The 24,523-nt window shown below is 40.1% G+C and overlaps 1 protein-coding gene across 3 annotated transcripts in view; it reads left to right on the top strand.

The window, feature by feature from the left end:
- Positions 1-23,952, top strand: part of ADGRL4 (adhesion G protein-coupled receptor L4) — a 190,076-nt gene extending 166,124 nt beyond the window's left edge. For all 3 annotated transcript variants that reach the window (XM_056532609.1, XM_056532607.1, XM_056532608.1), the window contains 5 exons: positions 6,572-6,792; positions 6,877-6,943; positions 11,836-11,927; positions 13,980-14,148; positions 21,342-23,952. In XM_056532609.1, coding sequence (XP_056388584.1) covers positions 6,572-6,792; positions 6,877-6,943; positions 11,836-11,927; positions 13,980-14,148; positions 21,342-21,404 — 612 coding nt within the window. In that variant the 3' untranslated portion in view covers positions 21,405-23,952. The remainder of the gene's footprint in view (positions 1-6,571; positions 6,793-6,876; positions 6,944-11,835; positions 11,928-13,979; positions 14,149-21,341) is intronic.
- The last annotated feature ends 571 nt before the right edge of the window (positions 23,953-24,523 follow it).

The raw sequence follows: 24,523 nt of genomic DNA on the forward strand, positions 1-24,523 counted from the left end.
TAGAATAACTATTAATGTTCTCTTTCAGCGCAGTAATTAAACCTTGAATGCACCCAAACAGTCTGGGTCTAATGTAAGCGGAAATGTATCACTTGGTAAGATGGTTTTAGTCATAATAACACCGAATAATAGGCATATTCTTCAGTATAATCTTCTAATAGGCATCCACATGTTTAATGCAGAGAACAAATAATTACACCAGAACATATGCCTTCTTACTGTACTAAATCTCCTGCTTCCCTTCACACAGCTATTGAGTTACAGGATGAAATCTCGTCTGCCGCCGCCTGTAGGGGGAGCTCACTGCATATGGATTTAAATGGGTTACTCAGTTATTAAAAACATTCTCTATATCCACAGGATAGAGTTTAAGTGTCTGATCACAAGGGGCCTGACCGCTGTAACCCCTCACGATCTCCAGAAGGTTGCCCAACTCATTCTGCTGAGCGCTCTAGAGGATTCCACACTTCAGTGCAGGGTTGGGATGGGTATAAGCGCTATCACAGATCAGAATTTCAAGGAAAATACAGAAAATGTATGTTCTAATTTTAACATGTGACGCATTATATATATATATATATATATATATATATATATATATATATAGTATATATCAAACTGGGTGCATTTTGGCGGTAGGCTTCCTCTGCTACCACCAAAACGCGTCTTGTTTGATTTGAAGCATATGCAAAAAAGCTCCTTATTTCTGAATATACTTGGTGAGTGCTGGGACTTTATATACAAGACCACTTTTTTTCATGTCTGAAGAAGGGGTTGGATCAACCCAGAAACACGCCACATGTTAAAAATGTTACATTTTCTGTATCTTCCTTGAAATTCTGTTATGTGACATTGCTTATACCCATCCCAAACGCACTGAAGTGTGAAATCCTCTGTTGCCATGTATTGCTATCCCATATTGCTAAAAACAGAGTGAGTGAGGGGAAAAAGCTGCTGTCTCCTGGAAAGCGGCTACTACCACCATCACAGCCCAAGAGGGTGGAGATCATTATATGAACTCTTTGAGCATTGTGCCATGTTGTAATGCAAACTCTGCTGAGTCACACTCTATTCCTGAGGGTGTGACTCACCATGGAGTGCTTGTGTCTTTTTAATCTTTTAACAACTCTGGCCCCCACCTTCAAAGACGTACTAGTTTCGGCAGTGATGGCACGCTCAGTCAATCACCAGCCACAGTGGTGTCCCGCCGGTGATTCACTTAGAGTGCCATCACTGCCGAGACCAGTTTGTCTCGGAAGGTGGGAATCTGGCCAGCACAGCGGGAAGAGTCAGTCCCCGTTCTGAAGATCACAGGGGGTTCCAGCTGTCGGACCCCCAATAATCAGACACTTATCCCCTTTCCTGTGTATAAGCCATACATTCTTAATAATTAGATAACCCCTTTAAACTTTTTCCGATATCTGACATACATGAACATCAAAATGCCATGAAGGGGGCTCGGGAGCTGACTCTGTTCCATAAACGGAGGGTGCTGGCTGTTTAGTACAGCTGGCACCCATAGCCAGTCTAGATTGGAGATTACTCGGATCCTAGCTATTAAACTCCCTGGATGATATGTTCAATAGCAACCATTCTTCTAGGCAAATAGACTGTGGGCGGTGGCCCCCTCATCCAGTCGGCCTCCATTCAAGGCGACGAAAAGTTAAAATGGCAGCTGGGGCCAAATGAAGACCCCTAGGCCTGCCATCTTAGTAGTTCTAGTCAGATAGAGTGCATTAGCAAACCTGTGAAAATACAATTCCAGTTCTTTCCCAACCAGTGCGCCTCCGGCTCCTGCAAAGACTACAACTCTCAGCATGCCAGGAATGTAGTTTTGCAACAGTTGGAGACACACTGGTTGGGAAACACTGCGCAGTACACTGCAAAAAAGTATTTTTGCAGTGTTTTATCTAAGTCATCAAGTCCCCTAGGGCAGTGTTTTCCAAACAGTTTGTCTCCAACAGTTGCAAAACTACAACTCCTACAATGCCTAGACAGCCAAATAGTACAAAATTGCTTGGCTGCCACAGGTGTCTCCATGCCATCTTCTCGGGTAAGATTCTGTTCCTGTCAACATACATTTTGCATATAGTTTAAGTAAATACATAGTAAAAAAAAATCAAAAAGTTTTGTGCCAATTAAAAAAAAAAAATACATTCTAAATGTTTGGGGCCTGTTTACACACTGTTCCAAATTATTATGAAAATTATATTTAAGTGTCACAAAGATTAAATATTTAGTTGGTGAGCCCAATTAAAGGAGAACTCCAGAATATAAAAATTGTCCCCCATACTGCCGGCAGTAAAAAAATAAAGATGTACATACCTTCCTCTGGTGAGTCATACTGCGCTCAGCCAATCACCCGCCGCAGTGATGTCCTGACACAGTCGGCAATAGGCTGAGCGGCAGTGTGAGAACGCTTCAGGACACAAAATTATTCACAACACCGGCACCTGCTGCCGGGGCCGAAAACGTCACACTGCCGCTTAGCCTATCGCCGGCCGATCCGGGACTTCACTGCAGCCGGTGATTGGCTGAACGCAGTATGACACGCCGACCACCAGCAACCAGGAAAAGGATTGCGGCGGAGACCGGAGCCGGTTACCAGAGGCCCCGGGGGAGTGGAGGAAGGTATGTACATCTTTATTTTTTTACTGCCGGCAGTATGGGGGACAATTTTTATATTCTGTAGTTCTCCTTTAAAGGAAAAACTACTAAAGGTGGGTGTTCCCCATTATTAAGCAGACACCATTTTCAAACAATATGGGGAGTAAAAAGGATCTCTCTGCTGCAGAAAAGAGTGAAATAGTTCAATGCCTGTGACGAGGTATGAAAACATTAGATATTTCACCAAAACTTAAGCGTGATCATCGCACTATTAAGAGATTTGTGGCTGATTCAGAGCACAGATGGGTTTGTGCAGATTAAGGCACATTGCAGAAAACTTCTGTCAGGTCCATGTATCGGATCAAGAGAGCAGCTGCTAAAATACCATTACATAGCAGCAAACAGATATTATAGGCTGCTGGTGCCTCTGGAGTCCCACAGACATCAAGGTGTAGAGTCCTCCAGAGTGTTGCAACAGTGCATAAACCTTCTATTCGGCCACCCCTAACTAATGCTCCCAAGCAGAAAAATACATGAAGACTATTTATCAAACAGTCCTGTTCACTGATGAGTGCCGTGCCACCCTGGATGGTCCAGATTGATGGAGTAGTGGATACTTGGTGGTTTGCCACCATGTTCCAACAAGGCTGCAATGTCAGCAAGGTGGTGGAGTCATGTTTTGGGGCGGAATCATGGGAAGAGAGCTGGTTGGCCCCTTTAGGGTCCCCAAAGGTGTAAAGATAACCTCTGCAAAGTATGTGGAGATTCCACATACTGGACTGACCACTTTCTTCCCTGGTACAGAAGGGAGAACTATGGTTTCCGTAATAAAATCATCTTCATGCATGACAATGCACCATCTCATGCTGCAAAGAATATCTCTGCATCAATGGCTGCTATGGGGATAAAAGGAGAGAAAGTCATAGTGTGGCCTCCATCCTCCCCTGACCTCAATCCTATTGAGAACCTTTGGAGCATCCTCAAGCAAAAGATCTATGAGGGTGGGAGGCAGTTTACATCCAAACAGCAGCTCTGGGAGGCTATTCTGACATCTTGCAAACAAATTCAGATGCAAGACTTGTGAAGCTGCTATCAAGTAAGGGGTCCTAAAATGTTAAAATGTAACGTGATCTGTTAAAATGTTTAAAAAGTTAAAATGTTGTTTGACGTTTGATAGAAATAGCTTTTGATGTCAGTAAATGCTGCAAACACAACAAATGACAATTTTCAGTTCTTTACAACCCATAAAGTGTTTTGAAACTTACTGTGTGTAATAATTTGGAACAGTGTATTGTAATTTTTTTATATTTAAAATAATACTGTTATTATTAGGAGGTTTGTTCAATAAAAATTGAATTGTACTCTTAATAGTTGATAACATGAGAATTATGCTGACTGTTATTTATATCAATCATTTAGGTAAAAATTTAATTTTCATAATCATTTGGAACAGGGTGTATTATATAGAGCATAAAGAAGAGGGAGGATTTACACATTGGGATTCTGGTGTGTGGATCTGCGGGATTTATCATGTAAGTTTTATGAAACTTGGGCCCTCTTATTCCCCTTTCAATTTTTTGTAATACAATTGTACACAAAAATCTAGAAAACCAGTGTAGCTGTGATTGCGTTACAGTCTAAGTCTCTTGGAGCATTTGGAATCTGTCATGAATATGGAACAGATAAAAATTTCCGAGACACAATACTTGGTTGTAAGCAGCAGCGGGTCTCAATTGTAGTCTTTCCAGATGGAACACAAGTGGATTAACTTGAGAACGATCAATGGGATATATTCACCTGTGTTTTTTGCATTTCAGTGTCAGAACGCGTCGCCAGCACAAGAACATGAAACATTTTCTGAACGTTTTAAAGAGATGTTAAAATTAAGAAATTAAAAACTACACAAATGGTCTTCATGATATAACAACCCCCCCCCCCCCCCCCTTCAGTATATAGAGCATATAAACAATATATTTGTTAGGGGGTGGGAGAAATACACATTAGATTAAGTTGACTGAAGCGGTCGATTTCAATGGAATAGGCCAACCATCGAATGTCTATGGGGGCCTCCCAGCATGTTCGGGGAAGAGAAAGGTCAGTGATTTTGAATTTAAACATGGCCACTGCTTTTTTTCTTCGGGAGATAAGCTGCAGCAAGAGGAAAGTCTAGTGGTGGCTTTCTCCTCTCTTAAAGGTGAACTCCAGAAAATACTATCTTATCCCCAATATGTCCGCTGGGACCCCTCACTATCTCCGGAACGGGACCCAGCTCTTGAGTACAACACTTGGGCATCATCGGCGCTCCATTAGAATTGAATGGAGCGTGTGCTGTCTACCGGTAGACGACACAAGCTCCTCACCGAGAGGAGTGCTACTCCCGAGCCATTTCGGAGATCGCAGGGGGTCTTAGGGGGTCCTACGATCAGCTACTTATCTCCTATCCTGTGGATAGGGAATAAGTAAGAATTTGCTGGAGTTCTCCTTTAAAGGGGTACTCCAGTGGAAAACATTTTTTTTATTATTAACTGGTGCCAAAAATGTAAACAGATTTGTAAATTTCTTCTATTTAAAAATCTTAATCATTCCAGTACTTAACAGCTGCTGTATGCTACAGAGGAAGTTGTGTATTTTTTTCTGTCTGACCACAGTGCTCTCTGCTGACACCAGAGTAGGAGCAAATCCCCATAGCAAACCTCTTCTGCTCTGGACAATTCCTGATATGGACAGAGGTGTCAGCAGAGAGCAGTGGTCAGACAGAAAAGGACTACACAACTTCCTCTGGAGCATACAGCAGCTGATATTTACTAGAAGAATTAAGATTTTTAAATAGCAGTAATTTACAAATCTGTATAACTTTCTGGAACCAGTTGATTACAAATATAAAATGTTTCCCACCGGAGTACCCCTTTAAGCAGCCAAGTATGAGTGTGTATCTGGTCATCGGTGGCAAAAGCTGTCAGACCCAATTAATGTGTAGCCAGTTTTAAGCTGGAAAGCAACCTGTCATGGCAGAAGTCTTATTCCATTGATGGTTCTACATTGGAGACCCGGAAGAGCTAGACACCACTCTGTTAGCTAAGCACTGGACCTTCGAGGAACTGATACATTGGCAACATCTCAAAATCTTCTGCCAACATATTCAATTCAGCAACTCAAACATAGTCACTGACTTTCCTTTGCTGAGTGCATCATAGTTTTGCTTGGATACACTTCGAAACCTAGCAGACTATGTTTGGGTCATTTACATGAATAAGGTCTGTGCCTATTGAAGCACAAATATGTCTGCAGCCGATCCTGATGTGATCTCGGCCTAAACCTTTTCTCTTGACTCCCTACTGTGCGGATACAGTATGTCCTTCCTTACCTTTCCTCTTGACTCAACATATCCTAAGATGAGTGATGTAAAATGCTTAGCTTTAAAAAATACTTTCATTGGATATAGCAGAGTAGGTTGAATAGTCAGTGGAAGCATTCTACATAAATCGGCATAATTACACGCAAGACGGTGAAAAAAGTGGTATAAAATAAAAATCATAAACCAATATGTCCATTAAAGATAATTTAAAAAAAAGATTTTTGAAACCAAAAAATAAAATTTATCTCAAAGTGCTAAAACTCCTTGCAAACCAAAAAGTGAAGGTTATATTAAGGTGCTCAAACTCTTTATAAAGCAAAAAGTGAAGGTTGTCTGAAGGTGCTCAAACTCTTTAAAAAAAACAAAAAGTGAAAGTTAACTTAAGGTTATCAAACTCGATATACACCAAAAAGTAAAGGTTATCTGAAAGTGCGCAAAAGCTCTTTATAAACAAAAAAAATGAAAGTTATCTGAAGGGGCTCGTACTCTTTAGAAACCAAAAAGATAAAGTTATCTGAAGGGGCTCGTACTCTTTATAAACTAAAAAGTTAAAGTTATTTGAAGGTGGTCGACCTAACCTGAAGTTCCTTATTTATCCTTGTTTTCTAGCTTCTTTGTGCCATCTTCGCTGGATTACTCCATTATTTCTTCCTTGCGGCCTTTGCTTGGATGTGTATTGAAGGGATTCATCTGTATCTCATCGTAGTTGGAGTTATTTACAATCGAGGATTCCTACATAAGAATTTTTACATTTTTGGATACTGCAGCCCGGCCGTAGTTGTTGGAGTTTCAGCCGTTTTGGGATATAAGTATTACGGCACAGATAAAGTGTAAGTCTATGTACACTAGGTTTTCAGATGTGTTTTCCCAACAGGATAAATTATTTAAGCTGTGATATTTTATTTATTTTGAAGATGTTGGCTGAGCACAGAGAATAATTTTATATGGAGTTTTATTGGGCCGGCCTGTCTCATCATTCTCGTGAGTACAACATTCCTTTTTTATTAATATTCTCCAGTGTTTTATTGTAGTGTTTTTGATTTAAGTAAGATTAAGAGGATTGTTTAACAGCATACTGCAAAGAGCTCAGATGTGCGGTAACCAATTGCTTTCAATAAGATATTTGCTACCGTGTCTTGTTTTTTATTACCCTATAAATTCAAGGCTACTGCCTTCCTTTTACACATATGGCCATGCACCAGGATCCTGGCAGACTGGACGGGCCGCCAGTTGGGGAAAATTGACTTAGAAGTCTATACACCTCCTTTTTTACAGTCAAGTCTTTTTTTTTTTTTTTTTGCTTCTATTTATGCGATATCATGACAAAACAATGGATTTTGCTTGCATGACTTTCAGCCCTGAACAAAACAATAACCAAAGTTTCAGATCTAAGAATAGTCGGTGTAGACAAGCAAATTTCCCAAAATCTGTTTACATAGAATTGGCCATCAGATTTGATCTGAATCAAGGGGGTATATACCATAGAGGGAAACAATGGAGCTGCTATGCGGCCCTTGTAAAGGTAGACCCAGTTCTTTTGCTCATGGAAAGAAACACCAGATCTTTTAGACCTCGTGGGGCATTTCAATCTTGACAAAGGGGGCCCCACTTTCTTCTCTGTATTCCACTCATCTGGATAAATTTGGTCCAAATAGAAAGTTCTAGCAGTGGTGGGTGCAATTTTGTGAGATCTATCCGAAACCAACATTTTTGGAGAATTTTTGAAGAATTCTGGGGAAATTCAGAACACATTGATTTGTTTAAATTTGCTCCTATTCAGCAAGATGCTGTTCAAGTCTTTGGGTTTAAGAAAACAGTAAGCATATACGTGAGCCTGTTAGTACATGGGCTGTTAGGAAGGAGCAAGCTGGTGCTTAGGACAGCCATAGACCCAAGGTCATGCATACCATAGTTGAGCTGAACTGGTTACTAAACTATCTTAAAAATCTTATGAGTTAAGATCATATAATAGAATTGCACTTCTAGGTAAAACCTCACATAAAAATTAAGAAATCAAATGTGTCAAATTTTTGCTAAACTTCACCTATAAACCAAATATAATATTGTACTTCTAATCATAAAGCCTTTACTTCTGGGTAAACATGTAGTGGAGAGCCCACCCCTAAGGAGCTATCATATAAGCAAATTGTAGAAAGGGGGAGATCCCAGTGTCCTAGAAGGAAAAACACGGCACAATAATAGGATGCCCATTTAGATCATTACTATAGGGCTTTTGCTTTTTATGCATACCCTTGGGATGCATACCCCTGAGAGGACATATAAAAGAATAAAATATTTGAAGACCTTCTACCTGTTTCATGTTAAAGGGGTACTTTTGCCAAATTTTTTATTCATCCTATATATCTGGGCTGTCACCATTAAAATAATTAAATTAAATTTACTTCTCGCTACTTCCCTAAGGGCCACCAATTTTGGTCTTCCGTCCTCCGGCCCCGGTCTTTGTCTTGGTTTTGGGGCCCAACACATCACACGTTGCAGCGATGTCCCACCTCGGCCAGTCATAGGCTGAGCAGTGTGGACCCATTACATGACACCAGGCCGGAGAACAGGAGACCGATATCAACGGCATAGGATAGAATATATAGGATAAATAAAAAAATGTATCCTATATACCCTATGAAAACTCATTTGTGTTATTTTATGCATCTGGTTGTTTTTACGAAGCCCCTTTTAAGGGGTATTCCAGGGGAAAAAAATCAACTGGCTCATATCAACTGGCTCCAGATTTGTAAATTACTTCTATTAAAACATCTTAATCCCTCCAATAGTTATCAGCTGCTGAAGCTGAGTTGTTCTTTTCTCTCTGGCAACTGTGCTCTCTGCTGACATCTCTGCTTGTCCCGGGAACTGCACAGAGTAGAAGAGGTTTGCTATGGGGATTTGCTTCTACTCTGGACAGTTCCCGAGACAGGTGTCATCAGAGAGCAATTCGACAGAAAAGAATAACTCAACTTCAACAGCTCATAAGTACTGAAAGGATTAAGATTTTTTAATAGAAGTAATTTACAAATCTGTTTAACTTTCTTGAGCAAGTTGATATATAAAAAAAAGTTTATTCCTGAATAACCCCTTTAAGACTAGAACTGGAACTTTTGAAAGTAAAATAAAGTTTGACATGTCAGTCCGTACTTTGAAAAACTCAGCAGGAGGCTGAACAAAATAAAATAAAAAGTATGTCAACAGTCTGATGATCTAATATCTCACATCTTGCATGGTATCATCTGTTATTGGTGATCGGACGTTTCCCGAAGATTACTCTGTCATCTTCATGTTTCACAAATTCCTATGTGCTCTGTAATCATCACAGCTCTTCTTAACTCAAATTGTAGCATCAGGCAGAAGCCGGCTATTTCATAAAGAGACTCTCGTTGACTAGCAGACCTGGCGCATCTAGAAAAATCGTTCCCTCCGAACAGTGTGAGGTCTGCTAAGTTGTTGCATTTGGCTTAAAAAACTCATTGTAAACTTTCCTGACCTGCGAGAGGTCTCCACGAAAGTTATTTCCTCCATCATATCGCATAGTTTCTTTTTTGCGCTTTACTTTGTCCCAGATCGACGTGATCTGATTTGGCCATCCGATTTTATATAGTCAGCATATTTCCCTCGGGCGGTTTTCGCATACACGGTTTGTTTATAGGTCATATTCAGATATAGACAAAAGCAATGTAAATAAGAAATGTAGATAAGAAAACTTCTGACTTTATAACCAGAAGCATTAACTCCGAATGATATGGCTTCATCTGAAAGAGTTAATGTTTTTATAAGAAGTAGGATTTACAAAGGACACTAAAATTAGGGGATTTATGAAAATGACAATCCCCTTTTTCCTCCGTAATCTGCCATATTGGGTTACAAGATAATATTAAGGGATGCCAAACTCCTGTAGGGAATGGTGTTTTTTGATATTTTACAGGACCCCGAAGCTTAGAGGTAAGTGAGGAAATGAAGTGTGGTATTAAAGCTTAGTGTTTTCTTATTTCAGGTCTTAGAAGGTGATTACTTTCTTATAGGTCAGGTCTGCCCTAGACTACTGCGGGCTGCAATATCTGCCAGATGGCAATAAAAAGGGTTAATACCCCCCCTGGTAATGCTAATGGAATGAAATAAAACAAAATGATTGTTAATTCTTTAGAGAAAAGGAAACAATAGCAAAGTTCGACAAATTGAATCTATTAAAAGTATTTTAGCCCAAATTCAACCATGAAAAGGTTTTGTAGGCTAGTCTGGGTCTATGGTTAGGTGAGGGTCCAAGATGAACTCCAACAGAGAAGATGTGGCAAATGCCGTAGAACTGTTTGCATCAAGACTTATTATTTGATATTCAGAAAGCCAGGCCAAAACCTATGGTTAAAGGGGTACTCCGGGATAGAAAAATATATCCCCTATCCTTAGGATAAGAATCCTTATGATACAGGACAGATTTTTCTACCCTGAAGTACCGTATATACTCGAGTATAAGCCGACCGGAATATAAGCCGAGGCCTCTAATTTCACCCCAAAAACACAGGAAAAGTTATTGACTCGACTATAAGCCTAGGGTAGGAAATACATCATCCCCCCCATGTCATCATCCCCTCCTGTCATCATCCAGACCCCCGTCATTAACACCCCATCATCATCACCCTGTCATTATCCCCCTGTCATTATCACCCTGTCATCATCACCCTGTCATCATCACCCCGTCATCATCACCCCGTCATCATCACCCCGTCATCATCACCCTGTCATCATCACCCTCGTCATCATCCCCCACCCCTTCATCATCACCGCCTGTCAATCCCATCATCAGTGGTCTTCAACCTGCAGACCTCCAGATGTTGCTAAACTACAACTCCCAGCATGCCCGGACAGCCATCGGCTGTCCGGGCATGCTGGGAGTTGTAGTTTTGAAACATCTGGAGGTCCGCAGGTTGAAAACCACTGCGGCATTCGTCATCATCCAGACCCCCCTTTTGTTTTCTACTCACCTCCCCTCGGTCCGGGCCATCTACGCTGCAGAGACCGTCCGGTGGGGAGGGTTAGTCGTTCCGGGCTGTCCATCTTCACCGGGAGGCCCTCTTCTCCGCTCCGGGCCCAGCCCCGGCCTAGCGACGTTGCCTTGACGACGACGCACAGGGACATTCATGTGCAGGGAAGGACGGCTTATACTCGAGTATATATGGTATCCCTTTATTTAAAAGGGTTTTTCAGCCATGAATCCCCTATGCACAGTCAATGATCTTATGGGTGGGGCAGGCCCGACTGCATGGCCCCCACATGATCTCGAGAACTAGAGTGGCAGTGTGCACATGCGAAACGTCCAACAAGAGACTTTGTTTTCAAGATCATAGGGGGTTTCATCAGTGATCATAGCTGGAATACATCTTGAAGACCCCAGACCCCTGAACGCATTCAGACCCCAGATCAGACCCATCAACTTATTCAGATCCCAAATAAGATTTCTAACGTTAAAGGGGTTTTCCAGCATTTAAAAGGCAGAGATAGAAATAGAAACATACTTCCCTAGCCCCTATTCCCCACAACTCCTGTTCTGTCTCTGTCTGGTTCTGTGATCTTCTTCCTACTTTTAAGATGAAGACATGCTTGCTAGCCGAAAACTGATTTTTTGTGCAGCCAGTACTCCATTGGGGGACATGTCCTCGATTCATGGGATTAATAGGGGTCCCAATGGTAAGGACCCCACTTATCAACTAGGTATCCTGAGGCTAGGGGGTAATTTGGTACCTTGAGATAACCCCTTTAAGGAAATTTGAACAAACGATAAAGTGAACACATCTGTACTTACAGGTAAAATCTATACAAACTATGTAATGATTTATGTGCAAAGTGTCATCAAACTGTTATGTTTCCAGGTTAACCTGATGGCATTTGGAGTCATAATCTACAAAGTTTTCCGACATACCGCAATGTTGAAGCGAGAAGTCAGCTGCTACGAAAACATAAGGTAAATTATAACGTCCTGGGTTACTGGTGACTTTTATCTAATAGGGGATGTTCCCTGCCTAAGTACTTGGGGCTTCTACCTAATAGAGAGGATTTCCTACCTGACTACTGGGGGTTCTACCTAATAGTGGGGATTCCCTGCTTAACTACTGGGGTCTACTACCTAACGACTGGGGCCTTTTACTTAATAGAGGGGATTCCCTAGCTAATAACTGTGGGCTTCTACCTAATAGGGGGGGGGGCTTCTACTTTATATGGGAGACTCCCTATCTAACTACTGGGGCTTCTACCAAATTGGTGGGGTCCCTACCTAACTGCTGGGGGCTTCTACCTAATGGGGGGGGGGGCCCTACCTAACTACTACCTAATAGAGAGGATTTCCGACCTGACTATTGGGGGGTTCTACCTAATAATGGGGATTCCCTACCTAACTACTGGGGTCTTCTACCTAATAAGGGGTTCACTACCTAACTACTGGAGCCTTTTACTTAATAGAGGGGATTCCCTACCTAACAACGGTGGGCTTCTACCTAATTGGGGGGATTCCTCACCTAACTACTAGGGGCTTCTACTTAATATGGTTAATTCCCAACCTAACTACTGAGGCTTCTACCTAATTGGGGGGGGGGTTCCCTAATTAACTATTGGGGGCTTCAGCCTAAAAGGGGAGGGTTCCCTACCTTCCTACTGGGGGATTCAACCTAGTATTCCCTACTAACCTATCTTCTGGAGGCTTTAACCTAATAGGGGAGATTCCTTATCTACCTACTGGAGATATCTACCTAATAGGGGAGATTCCCTAGCTACCTACTCTGGGCTTCTACCTAATAGGGGGGTTTCCCTACCTACCTACTAGGGGCCTCTATGTAATAGGAGGAAATTCTCCAACCTCTGGGGGCTTCTACCTAATTGGGAGGATTTCTTACCTAACTACTCAGTGGTTTCTACCTAATAGGGGGGATTATCTACCAAACTAATTGGGACATATCTTAATTATGAGTCTCAGTGATGTCCTTTTGTATAAGGCCAATCTTAGACCAAAACTTAACATTTATTGGATCTCTGATAAAATGTTGTAAATCCAGGGCTACCATCATTAAATAATACACCAAAAATAAAGTGCGCAAAAAGGTGAAACAAAATTTCCTTATACCTCTCACGAGGTGATATAGGAATGTAGATAATAATACAGATAAAAATGATTATACAAAAGTATCACACCTGGCTATCACTTACCCTAACCCCATGGCTCGGGGCATGGAAGGGTAGGGAAAACAGGGAGGGCAGGGCACGGGAACCTATAGAGCCGTATGGTATCAATGATGTACACCTGCCCTAGGCGGAGTTGAAGTCCTGATAGGGACGGCCCTGTTCTCACTAGATGTGGGAGTTGTAGTTTTGCAGCAGCTGCAGGCACATTGCAGCATAACTTTTATTATTTGGGATTAGTAATATTCATTACATTGATACATAATACATTTTATAACATTGGAATAAACCTGCTAAGAGTGTGCTAAAAGTGATCACATAGACTCCGATTATTTTACAATGCGGGAAGAATTTATACATGTATTCCCAGGTAATTACATTTTTATTCTATATATAAAAATTCATATCCTGGCAGACAATAAGAAAATATGTTTTTTTTTTTTTTCTGAGCTTGGCATCACTTCACATGATTACTATAGACAGATTCTTCCTCCTGGGAATGGCTCACAGTAGATTTACAATGAAGTCATATGGCTGTGCCAGTCACCAGGGTATATCATCTTTACAGAACACGTTTAAAGAGACTTGGAGGATGGGAATGTAGAATCAGGGCATGTAGGAGCCGTGTTAATACCGTGTTATATGTTACATATGAGAAGATTTAGGGTTTTATTACCATCACGATCACCACCTGTAATAACACTGACCTATAGTAACACTTACTTGTAATAACACTTACCTATAGTAACACTTACCTGTAATTACACTTACCTATAGTAACACTTACCTGTAATAACACCTATAGTAACACTTACCTGTAATAACACTTACTCCCCCTATACAGGTCTTGTGCCCGGGGGGCTCTGGCCCTTCTGTTTCTTCTTGGGGCGACGTGGATGTTTGGCGTCCTACATGTGGTAAATGGGTCAGTGGTCACCGCTTATCTCTTCACCATCTCCAATGCCTTCCAGGGAATGTTTATCTTCATCTTCCTCTGTGTTTTGTCCAAAAAGGTTAGTAAGAAAGATATGTAATAAAAATAATGAACTGAAGTAGAAGAGAGATAAACATAAGATACATAGACAGAGATAGATAGATATAAGATAGATAAATAGAGATAGATAGATAGATAGATATGAGATAGATATCCACTCCAAGAAACAAAATAGAGATAGATAGATAGATAGATAGATAGATATGAGATAGATAGATAGATATGAGATAGATACAGGTTCTTCCATGTCACTGTATATACTGTAGATACAGATCCTCACAGTATATACTGTAGTAGATATAGATCATCACTGTATATACTGTAGATATAGATCATCGCTGTATATACCATAAATATAGATCATTACTGCATATACCATAAATATAGATCATCACTGTATATACCGTAGATATGAATCATCACTGCATATACCGTATATATATATAGATCCTCACTGTATATACTATAAATATAGATCATCACTGTATATACTATAAATATAGATCATCACTGTATATACCGTAGATATGAATCATCACTGTATATACCGTAGATATAGATCATCACTGTATATACCGTAGATATAGATCATCGCTGTATATACCGTAGATATAGATCATCACTGTATATACCGTAGATATAGATCATCACTGTATATACCATAAATATAGATCATTACTGCATATACCATAAATATAGATAATCACTGTATATACTGTAGATATAAATCATCACTGTATATACTGTAGATATAGATCATCACTGCATATACCGTAGATATGAATCATCACTGTATATACCGTATATATATATAGATCCTCACTGTATATACTATAAATATAGATCATCACTGTATATACTATAAATATAGATCATCACTGTATATACCGTAGATATGAATCATCACTGTATATACCGTAGATATAGATCATCACTGTATATACCGTAGATATAGATCATTGCTGTATATACCGTAGATATAGATCATCACTGTATATACCGTAGATATAGATCATCACTGTATATACTATAGATATAGATCATCACTGTATATACCGTAGATATTGATCATCACTGTATATACCGTAGATATAGATCATCACTGTATATACAGTAGATACAGATCATCACTGTATATACTATAAATATAGATCATCACTGTATATACCGTAGATATAGATTATCACTGTATATACTATAAATATAGATCATCACTGTATATACTATAAATATAGATCAGCACTGTATATACCGTAGATATAGATCATCACTGTATATACCGTATATATATATAGATCATCACTGTATATACTGTAGATATAGATCATCACTGTATATACCGTAGATATAGATCATCACTGTATATACTATAAATATAGATAATCACTGTATATACTATAAATATAGATCATCACTGTATATACCGTAGATATAGGTCATCACTGTATATACTATGAATATAAATAATCACTGTATATACCGTAGATATAGATCATCACTGTATATACCGTACTATAAATAAAGATCATCACTGTATATACTATAAATATAGATCATCACTGTATATACCGTAGATATAGATCATCACTGTATATACTATAAATATAGATAATCACTGTATATACCGTAGATATAGATCATCACTGTATATACCGTAGATATAGATCATCACTGTATATACTATAAATATAGATCATCACTGTATATACCATAGATATAGATCATCACTGTATATACCATATATATATATATATATATATATATATATATAGATCATCACTGTATATACCTTAGATATAGATCATCACTGTATATACCGTATATATATATAGATCATCACTGTATATACTATAAATATAGATCATCACTGTATATACCGTAGATATAGATCATTACTGTATATACTATAAATATAGATCATCACTGTATATACTATAAATATAGATCATCACTGTATATACCGTAGATATAGATCATCACTGTATATACTATAAATATTATAGATCATCACTGTATATACCGTAGATATAGATCATCACTGTATATACTATAAATATAGATCATCACTGTATATACTATAGATATAGATCATCACTGTATATACCGTAGATATAGATCATCACTGTATATACCGTAGATATAGATCATCACTGTATATACCGTACATTTGAATCATCACTGTATATACCGTAGATATAGATCCTCACTGTATATACCGTAGATATAGATCATCACTGTATATACCGTATATATATATAGATCATCACTGTATATACCGTAGATATAGATCATCACTGTATATACCGTACATTTGAATCATCACTGTATACATCGCTAAGCACGTAAATAGATCCAAACATCAATCACGGTAGAATATGGATAATCTCAATATTTCAGTGTAAAGTATAACAGAGGGTACACAATAGATATACACGACAGATAATATTTAACCATTCATTCTCAAGGCACAAAGGCACACCCAGCGCCGCCTGATACGGGAATGAATGTTAGTTCCTATGACAACAATAAGAAAAATCAAACTTCACTAAGTTATCACTAAGTGGCGGTTATAATAGAGTTACAGTAATATCATAGATAACTTCTTACCCCTCCTCCTCCTCCGCAATGATAAACCTGCAGCTTCTGCTAATCCTCGCTTCATATTCAAGTCAGGAGATTTCCTAATATCTGGTCTCTGGTTTGGGCTGTGTTTACACAATGAGGTCGGAGTCTCAGCAATTTGGATCCCATTATATCAGTGTTTCCTATCCAAAGTGCCTCCAGCTGTTGCAAAACTACAACACTCAGTATGCCTGGACAGCCGTTGGCTGTCCGGGCATGCTGGGAGTTGTAGTTTTGCAACAACTGGAGGCACACTGGTTGAGAAACACCGCTTTAAAGGAGAAGTCTCATACTAACAAAAATGTATCCCCTATCCGCAAGATAGAGAATACGTTTTTGATCGCGGGGGGTCCGAGCGCTGGGCCCCCGTGATCTTCTGATTTCCATATATCTCTATAACGGCTCTCCCATAGAGATGTATGGACGGGGCGTGGTGGCCCCCGCTTTGGGCAGGGGTCATGACGCGCTGCTCCAGAGGAAAGCCAGGGCTCAATAAAGGAGTTTGCAAGGGGCCCCAGTGCTCAGACCCCCGCGATCCTGCAGATAGAGGATATGTTTTTATGTGTGACATCTGTTCAATGTGGGTGTCTATTGTAGTGAACAGGTTGCAATGGCAGACACAACCTGCGGACAGGTGGAGGCGCTGATTTCGGAATTAAATCATAATCCAGTTAATAAAATCTTATCCCCCCCACCCACCCAAACAACCACCCACCCACAGGATAGGGGATAAATGTCTAATCTTGGGTGGGGGGATAGATGTCCAAGGGGGAGACTGAGCTGTGAGGAATAGCTGTTGTGTGGCTGGAGTGCTCAATTGGGAGAACTAGGTCTCGTTCTGGAGATGGCAGACCCCCCAACCCCCACCTCCACAATATCTATTCTTATCCCCTATTTTCCCCCATTTTCCTAATTTTTCTATTTTAAAATAATTCAGAAACCTTGCAGTTCCTATTCTCACCACTGGGACTAAAACTAAGATCAGACTTCCTGTTTTGAAAAGATCACTTCCCAGTAGTCTCCTCCTTATCATCACAGACGGTACAGTAAAAAGTGACATAGTAATGCAGTGTATAAATAGCAGAGCTACACCCAGCAGCTGTTGCTTTCAGATCAGCCCTTCCCTCCCTCTGGAATGATATTTGCATAAGGTCACCAAGCATGCCCAGACACCTTTCCCAATTATATCAATGGGACAGCTTTTGCCTATGTCCATGGGGCTTGCATTAAGGAATATCTCCAAAAGCTGTTTAAAACAGCCCAGGCAAGATGGCGGCCACCAGAAGAATGTACAAAAATATAAATACAAAAATAAATAAATTACAATCAGAGAATAGAAACAGATCAGTAAAAAAAGAACATGTTTCAGTATCTGGTTCTAATCAGGAAGATAAAACATCCCCTTGATACATCCCCTTTAATGATCTCTATATGAATGTAGATAATAAAGAAGCTCGGGGTCACCTTGGGATCAAAGTTTGATGTAAATATGATTTATAATAAGGCATAATAATAAGCAAACGTTGCTTCTGTTAGTTGTTTGTTTGTCTATTTTGGCCCCATGTTATAGCTGCATATCAATTACTGTACCAGGGATCATTCATATGCAAAGTAGTTTGTATGCACTCTGAACATTTCCATACATTATCTTTGAAAATGACTCTGTAATGCCGATAGGCTGGGGAGCGGAAGCATTTAAGCATTCTGACTTTATGGATCTCTCGGCGTATGCACAGGGGCCATTTACTAGAAAACAAAAACATTCTTATGGGTAAGGAACTCAGAGGTTTATGAAGATCTAGGGTAGACATAATATCTCAGGATCATTTTCTCAATAAAAACTCAATAACAACGTAGAGGCGGGATGGAACTGATCAGCAATGTGAGTACGGAAACAACCACTAAACCTGATGTATAAGTTGTATAATGTTATTATCTTTTTATTGTGACATTACTGTGTCCATTATTTTTATCATCTCACTGTGATATCACTGTGTGCATTATTATCCTCTTACTGTAATGTCACTGTGTGCACTCTTCTTCTTTTACTGTGATGTCAATGTCTGCATTCTAATCCTTTTACTATGACATCACTGTTTCCATTCTCATCCATTTACTGTGATATCACTGTGTGCACTATTATCCTCTTACTACGATATCACTGTGTGCAATCTTATCCATTTACTGTGATATCACTGTGTGCACTATTATCCTCTTACTACGATATCACTGTGTACAATCTTATCCTTTTACTGTGATATCACTGTGTGCGTTATTATCCATTTACTGTGATATCACTGTGTGCGTTATTATCCATTTACTGTGATACCACTGTGTGCACTATTATCCTCTTACTACGATATCACTGTGTGCAATCTTATCCATTTACTGTGATATCACTGTGTGCACTATTATCCTCTTACTACGATATCACTGTGTACAATCTTATCCTTTTACTGTGATACCACTGTGTGCAATCTTATCCTTTTACTGTGATATCACTGTGTTCGTTATTATCCATTTACTGTGATACCACTGTGTGCATTTTTATCCTCTTACTACGATATCACTGTGTGCAATCTTATCCTTTTACTGTGATATAACTGTATGCACTCTTATCCTTTTACTGTGATATAACTGTGTGCACTCTTATCCTTTTGCTGTGATATAACTGTGTGCATTCTAATTCTTTTTATTTTGACATCTGTAACGCTGAGCGCTCCGGGTCCCGCTGCCTCCCCGGAGTGCTCGCGGCGTCCCTCGGTATGCAGCGCTCCGGTCGGCGCCACTGACCGCGAGCACTGCTCTTCTGTCACCAGAGGGGACGCGATCCATGTGACGGGGCGTGCCCGCTCACGGATCGCGTCCCTTGTCACTTACCAAACGCCTGCTGCTGCTTCTTTCCGGTGCGCGCCCCGCCTTTCTAAGATTTAAAGGGCCAGTGCACCTCTAATTGGTGCCTGGCCCAATCTGTGTAAAACACATAAAAACCCACTTCCCTTTCCTGTCCTTGCCGGATCTTGTTGCCTTGTGCCCTGTGAAAGCGTTTCTGTGTGTATCCCTAGCCTGTGTATCCAGACCCCATGCCGTTGCCCCTGGCTACGAACCTTGCCACCTGCCTTGACCTTCTGCTACGTCTGACCTCGCCTTGCCTTGTCCTTGTGTACCGCGCGCGTCTCAGCTGTCAGTGAGGTTGAGTCACTATCGGGTGGAACTACCTGGGGGTTACCTGCCCCAGCAAGTCCATCCCGCTTTGCGGCGGGCTCTGGTGAAAACCAGTAACCCCTTAGATTCCGTTCCCCTGGTACGGCCCACTCCATCGCCTCACTGACACAGAGGATCCACTCCAGTGTCCTCCCCGCATACCAGTCTGGACCCTGACAACATCACTGTATGCATTCCTATCCTCTTACTGGGGCATCTCTTTGTGCATAATCTCTTTTTTGTGTCAGGTCTTTGTGCACTTTCTCTTTACAGTGATGCCTTAAATACATGATATTCTTGCCCTGTGACATCACTGTGCACATTTATTCACTCTTGGACATTATTTCTATACTGTGCTATTACATTATGACTCTTGTACTGTGGCATCATACTGTGCATGACTTATGTACTGTGAGATCACTGTTTGCATTTTTTTTTCTACTGTGGCATCTGTCAGAACATTATTTCTGAACTGTAACATCAATAACTTATTATTCCCTTTATTGTGACATCACTGTGTGCGTTATCTCTTTACTGTGGAATTAGTGTAAGCATTATCCCTGTGACACAACTCTGCACATTATTTCATTATTATAACATCTGTGCTTTAACTTAATAATACAAGTACTGGGACATCACTGTGTGCATCACTGCTATACTATGATATCACCGGTTGTCTAGGCATACTGGGAGTTGTAGTTTTGAAACAGCTGGTAGTTTACAAGTTCAAGATCACTGATCTTTTTTTTAATAAAATATTCCTGAAATCTTGCAGACCTAATTTTGGCCACTAGGCCTAAAAATAAGCTGAGACTTCCTTTTCTGTATGTGATGATAATGAGGAGGCTGCTGGAAAGTTATCTGTATAGAATTATAGAGAAGACAATAGCTGAAGCTCAGTTCTCAGCCTCCCTCTCCCTATGCAATGACCTTTGCAAAGGTCACACAGCATTCCCAGTAACGCTTCACATTTATGTGAATGGGACAGCTCCTGTCTTGTATCGCCAATGTCCATAGGTCCTGTGTTAAAGCATATCAAGAAATGCTTTTAAAAACATCTAAGGCAAGATGGCTGCCTCCATAATAATGTTACAAAAAAATTAAAGAAAAAATTTTAATCATAAAAAAAAATACAGATTAGAAAAAAAGAACATGTTTCAGTATCTATCTTGAATCAGGGTAAACAAACAGGTGATTTATTCCTAAAAAGGTTATGGTGGGGTGGGCACCTATGGGGCCCCAAAGGTTACATCTTCTGCTCTACATACCACTGCAATTAGTTATAAAAATATACCATATTGTATTTTATTTTTACAGTCCACCGAACTTTGTTACAAATGGAATGTTGACTACCTTTTTTTTTTTGTTTATTTTATTTTTTTGCAGATACAAGAAGAATACTACAGATTATTCAAAAACGTGCCATGTTGTTTCACGTGTCTGAGATAAACAGATGGAGCGGCGGTGATTTACAGTAAACATCTGCGTCGGCTCCGTACGGAGATCTCCCACATGATGGAGCGAGACATCATCCACTTCTATGACGGCTGTAATTGTGTCTTTTTCTGAAGGTCACAGAGTCCATATTTCTTTACTATTCTATACAACGCGTTCTTTATCTTCCTTCGATTTTTATTTTTTTCCTATGCTTGCTCTAGTACGGGAAATAAAGTGCAGTATTCTAGTATACAAGCCGTAAGGGCGCAATGAAAACCGAAATATCCAGAGCTCCAAAATATTACTATGCAACCCATAGTAACTAATCTTACCGGAGCTTAGAACGTAAACAATGGTGGCTTATTAAATTAGAGGCCTAACCTGAACTTTTTGGGCCACAGTGCTAAAACTATAACAGGACCTCCAAATTATAACATGTAACTTATAGGGGTCCTTACATGGGGCTTGAGGGGTCTTTTGCCTCCATGACCCTGGTGCGACCACAAATTCTGCACCCCCGATCACTGTGTACAGTATATTTTATGTTATTTAATAAGCCTTAATGTCTTCTGTTTCTTTACATGTGTAAAATGAATATACATTCGGTCTGACCTTTTGTTTTTTACAATGTGCAATATGTTACGTGATATGTTATATAACGGAGCAGTATATCTGTACAGTGGGTGAGAGGTTTATGTTGACTGAACAGCTGGTCGGAGTTTGCAACGATTTGCAGAACATTTACAAAATGAGACAACCTAGCAACTGGATATACACTGTAGCTGTCAACGCTCCTGCGGCGCAAATTAGGATGAAAATAGGCCGAGGTCTATGATTAAACATAAACCTTGTCAGTACCATACATGCATAGAAGGAAAATAAATGTTTCGCAAATGTTCCATGGAGGTGAGACCATTGCTGAATTTCCTCTCATATTAACCTTCTCAAAAAACTGCTAGATGTGTTAGCCCAGGCCTAAGTCAACAGAGCTGTAAGGGCTTTTTACTAAGAACCTGTTACCTATGAAATGCACCATGTTATAGAGCAGGAGGAGCTGAGCAGATGATATATACAATACAGTACAATCTGCAGTGATCATGATATAGAGCAGGAAGAGCTGAGGAGATGATATATAATAGAGCACAAACTGCAGGTATCATGTTATAGAGCAGAAGGAGTTGACCAGATGATATATAATACAGTACAATCTGCAGGGATCATGTTATAGAGCAGGAGGAGCTGAGCAGATGATATATACAATACAGTACAATCTGCAGGTATCATGTTATAGAGCAGGAGGAGCTGAGCAGATGATATAGACAAGACAGTACAATCTGCAGGTATCATGTTATAGAGCAGGAGGAGCTGAGCAGATGATGTATGCAATACAGTCCAATCTGAAGACATCATGTTATAGAGCAGGAGGAGCTGAGCAGACAATTTATACAATACATTATAATCTGCAGGTATCATGTTTTAGAGCAGGAGGAGCTGAGCAGATGATATATACAATACAGTACAATCTGCAGGTATCATGATATAGAGCAGGAGGAGCTGAGCAGATTGTATATACAATACAGTACAAACTACAGGTATCATGTTATAGAGCAGGAGGAGCTGAGGAGATGATATATACAATACAGTACAATCTGCAGGTATCATGTTATAGAGCAGGGGGAGCTGAGAAGATGATATATACAATACAATACAATCTACAGGTATCATGTTATAGAGCAGGAGGAGCTGAGAAGATGATATATACAATACAGTACAATCATGAAAAAAGATTTATTCCAACTAGTATTCTATTCATTTCAAACTCTTCTTATTCTGAGTTTAGGAGTCCAGTAGGCAGGGCTTGGCGGAGTGGGACCACCCAATAGACTCCTAGACGAACATTTACTCTGCCAATTTGTGAGCAGCACTGTCTACTTGATTCCTAAGCGAAGAATAAAATGAAATGAATAAAATATAAATTATACTGAATCTTTTTATACTAAAACTTTTTATTCTGATAAGCCCATAGCCCATCCTTTCCTTCCCATCAACCTATATAATTGTATAAATATTATTAATTAGCTATATACAGCAGTTTCACCTATTTGGTTGTCACATGCATTAAGTGAGGAAATTACATCATCCAGCCATCCACTCTGTCCAAATCCCTCTCTGAAAGCAGCCCCCTCCCTCCTGAGAGACACAGACTGCGTGGTTTCTGCCCTGCACTGATGAGTCATGCTCTCTTTAGCGCTGAGAACTGGGAGGTGTGTGAAGCCTCAGCCAATCAGACACTAATCCTCTCTGCTCCCAGAGCAGGAGGACTGGGGCTGCTCTCTGAGAGTGAGCTGGCTGGCAGAGCAGTGCTGAAATGATTGCTGGGAGATGTAGGTAAAGGGAGGAAAGGATAGAAAAGAATATCAAGCACCCAGAAGACAACAGGGGCCACAGGAGCCATGGATATCAGAAAGGATGGTTTACAGGAAACATATCCAGGTAGTGTGGTGGCTTTGGAGTTTTTTTTCATATACAGACATGGCCGTAAATGTTGGCACCCTTAAAATTTTTCAAGAAAATGAATTTTTCTCACAGAAAAGGTATTACAGTAACACATGTTTTGCTGTATAGATGTCTATTCCCTTTGTGTGTATTGAAACTAAACCAAAAAAGGAGGAACAAAAGCAAATTGGACATAATGTCATGGTCTTTTCCCAACAGCAATTTTAAGATCTCTCCACAGGTGTTCAATGGGATTTAGATCTGGACTCATTGCTGCCACTTCAGAACTCTCCAGCGCTTTGTTGCCATCCATTTCTGGGGGCTTTTATGTTTGGGGTCATTGTCCTGCTGGAAGACCCAAGATCTCAGACGCAAACCCAGCTTTCTGACACTGGGCTGTACAGTGCGACCCAAAATCCGTTGGTAATCCTCAGATTTCATGATGCCTTGTACACATTCAAGGCCCCCAGTGCCAGAGGCAGCAAAACAACCCCAAAACATCATTGAACCTCCACCATATTTCACTGTAGGTACTGTGTTCTTTTCTTTGTAGGCCTCATTCCGTTTTCAGTAAACAGTAGAATGATGCGCTTTACCAAAAAACTCTATATCCTGGACTCATCTGTCCACAAGAT

The sequence above is a fragment of the Hyla sarda genome, chromosome 7, assembly GCF_029499605.1.
Source record: "Hyla sarda isolate aHylSar1 chromosome 7, aHylSar1.hap1, whole genome shotgun sequence".
Lineage (NCBI taxonomy): Eukaryota > Metazoa > Chordata > Amphibia > Anura > Hylidae > Hyla > Hyla sarda.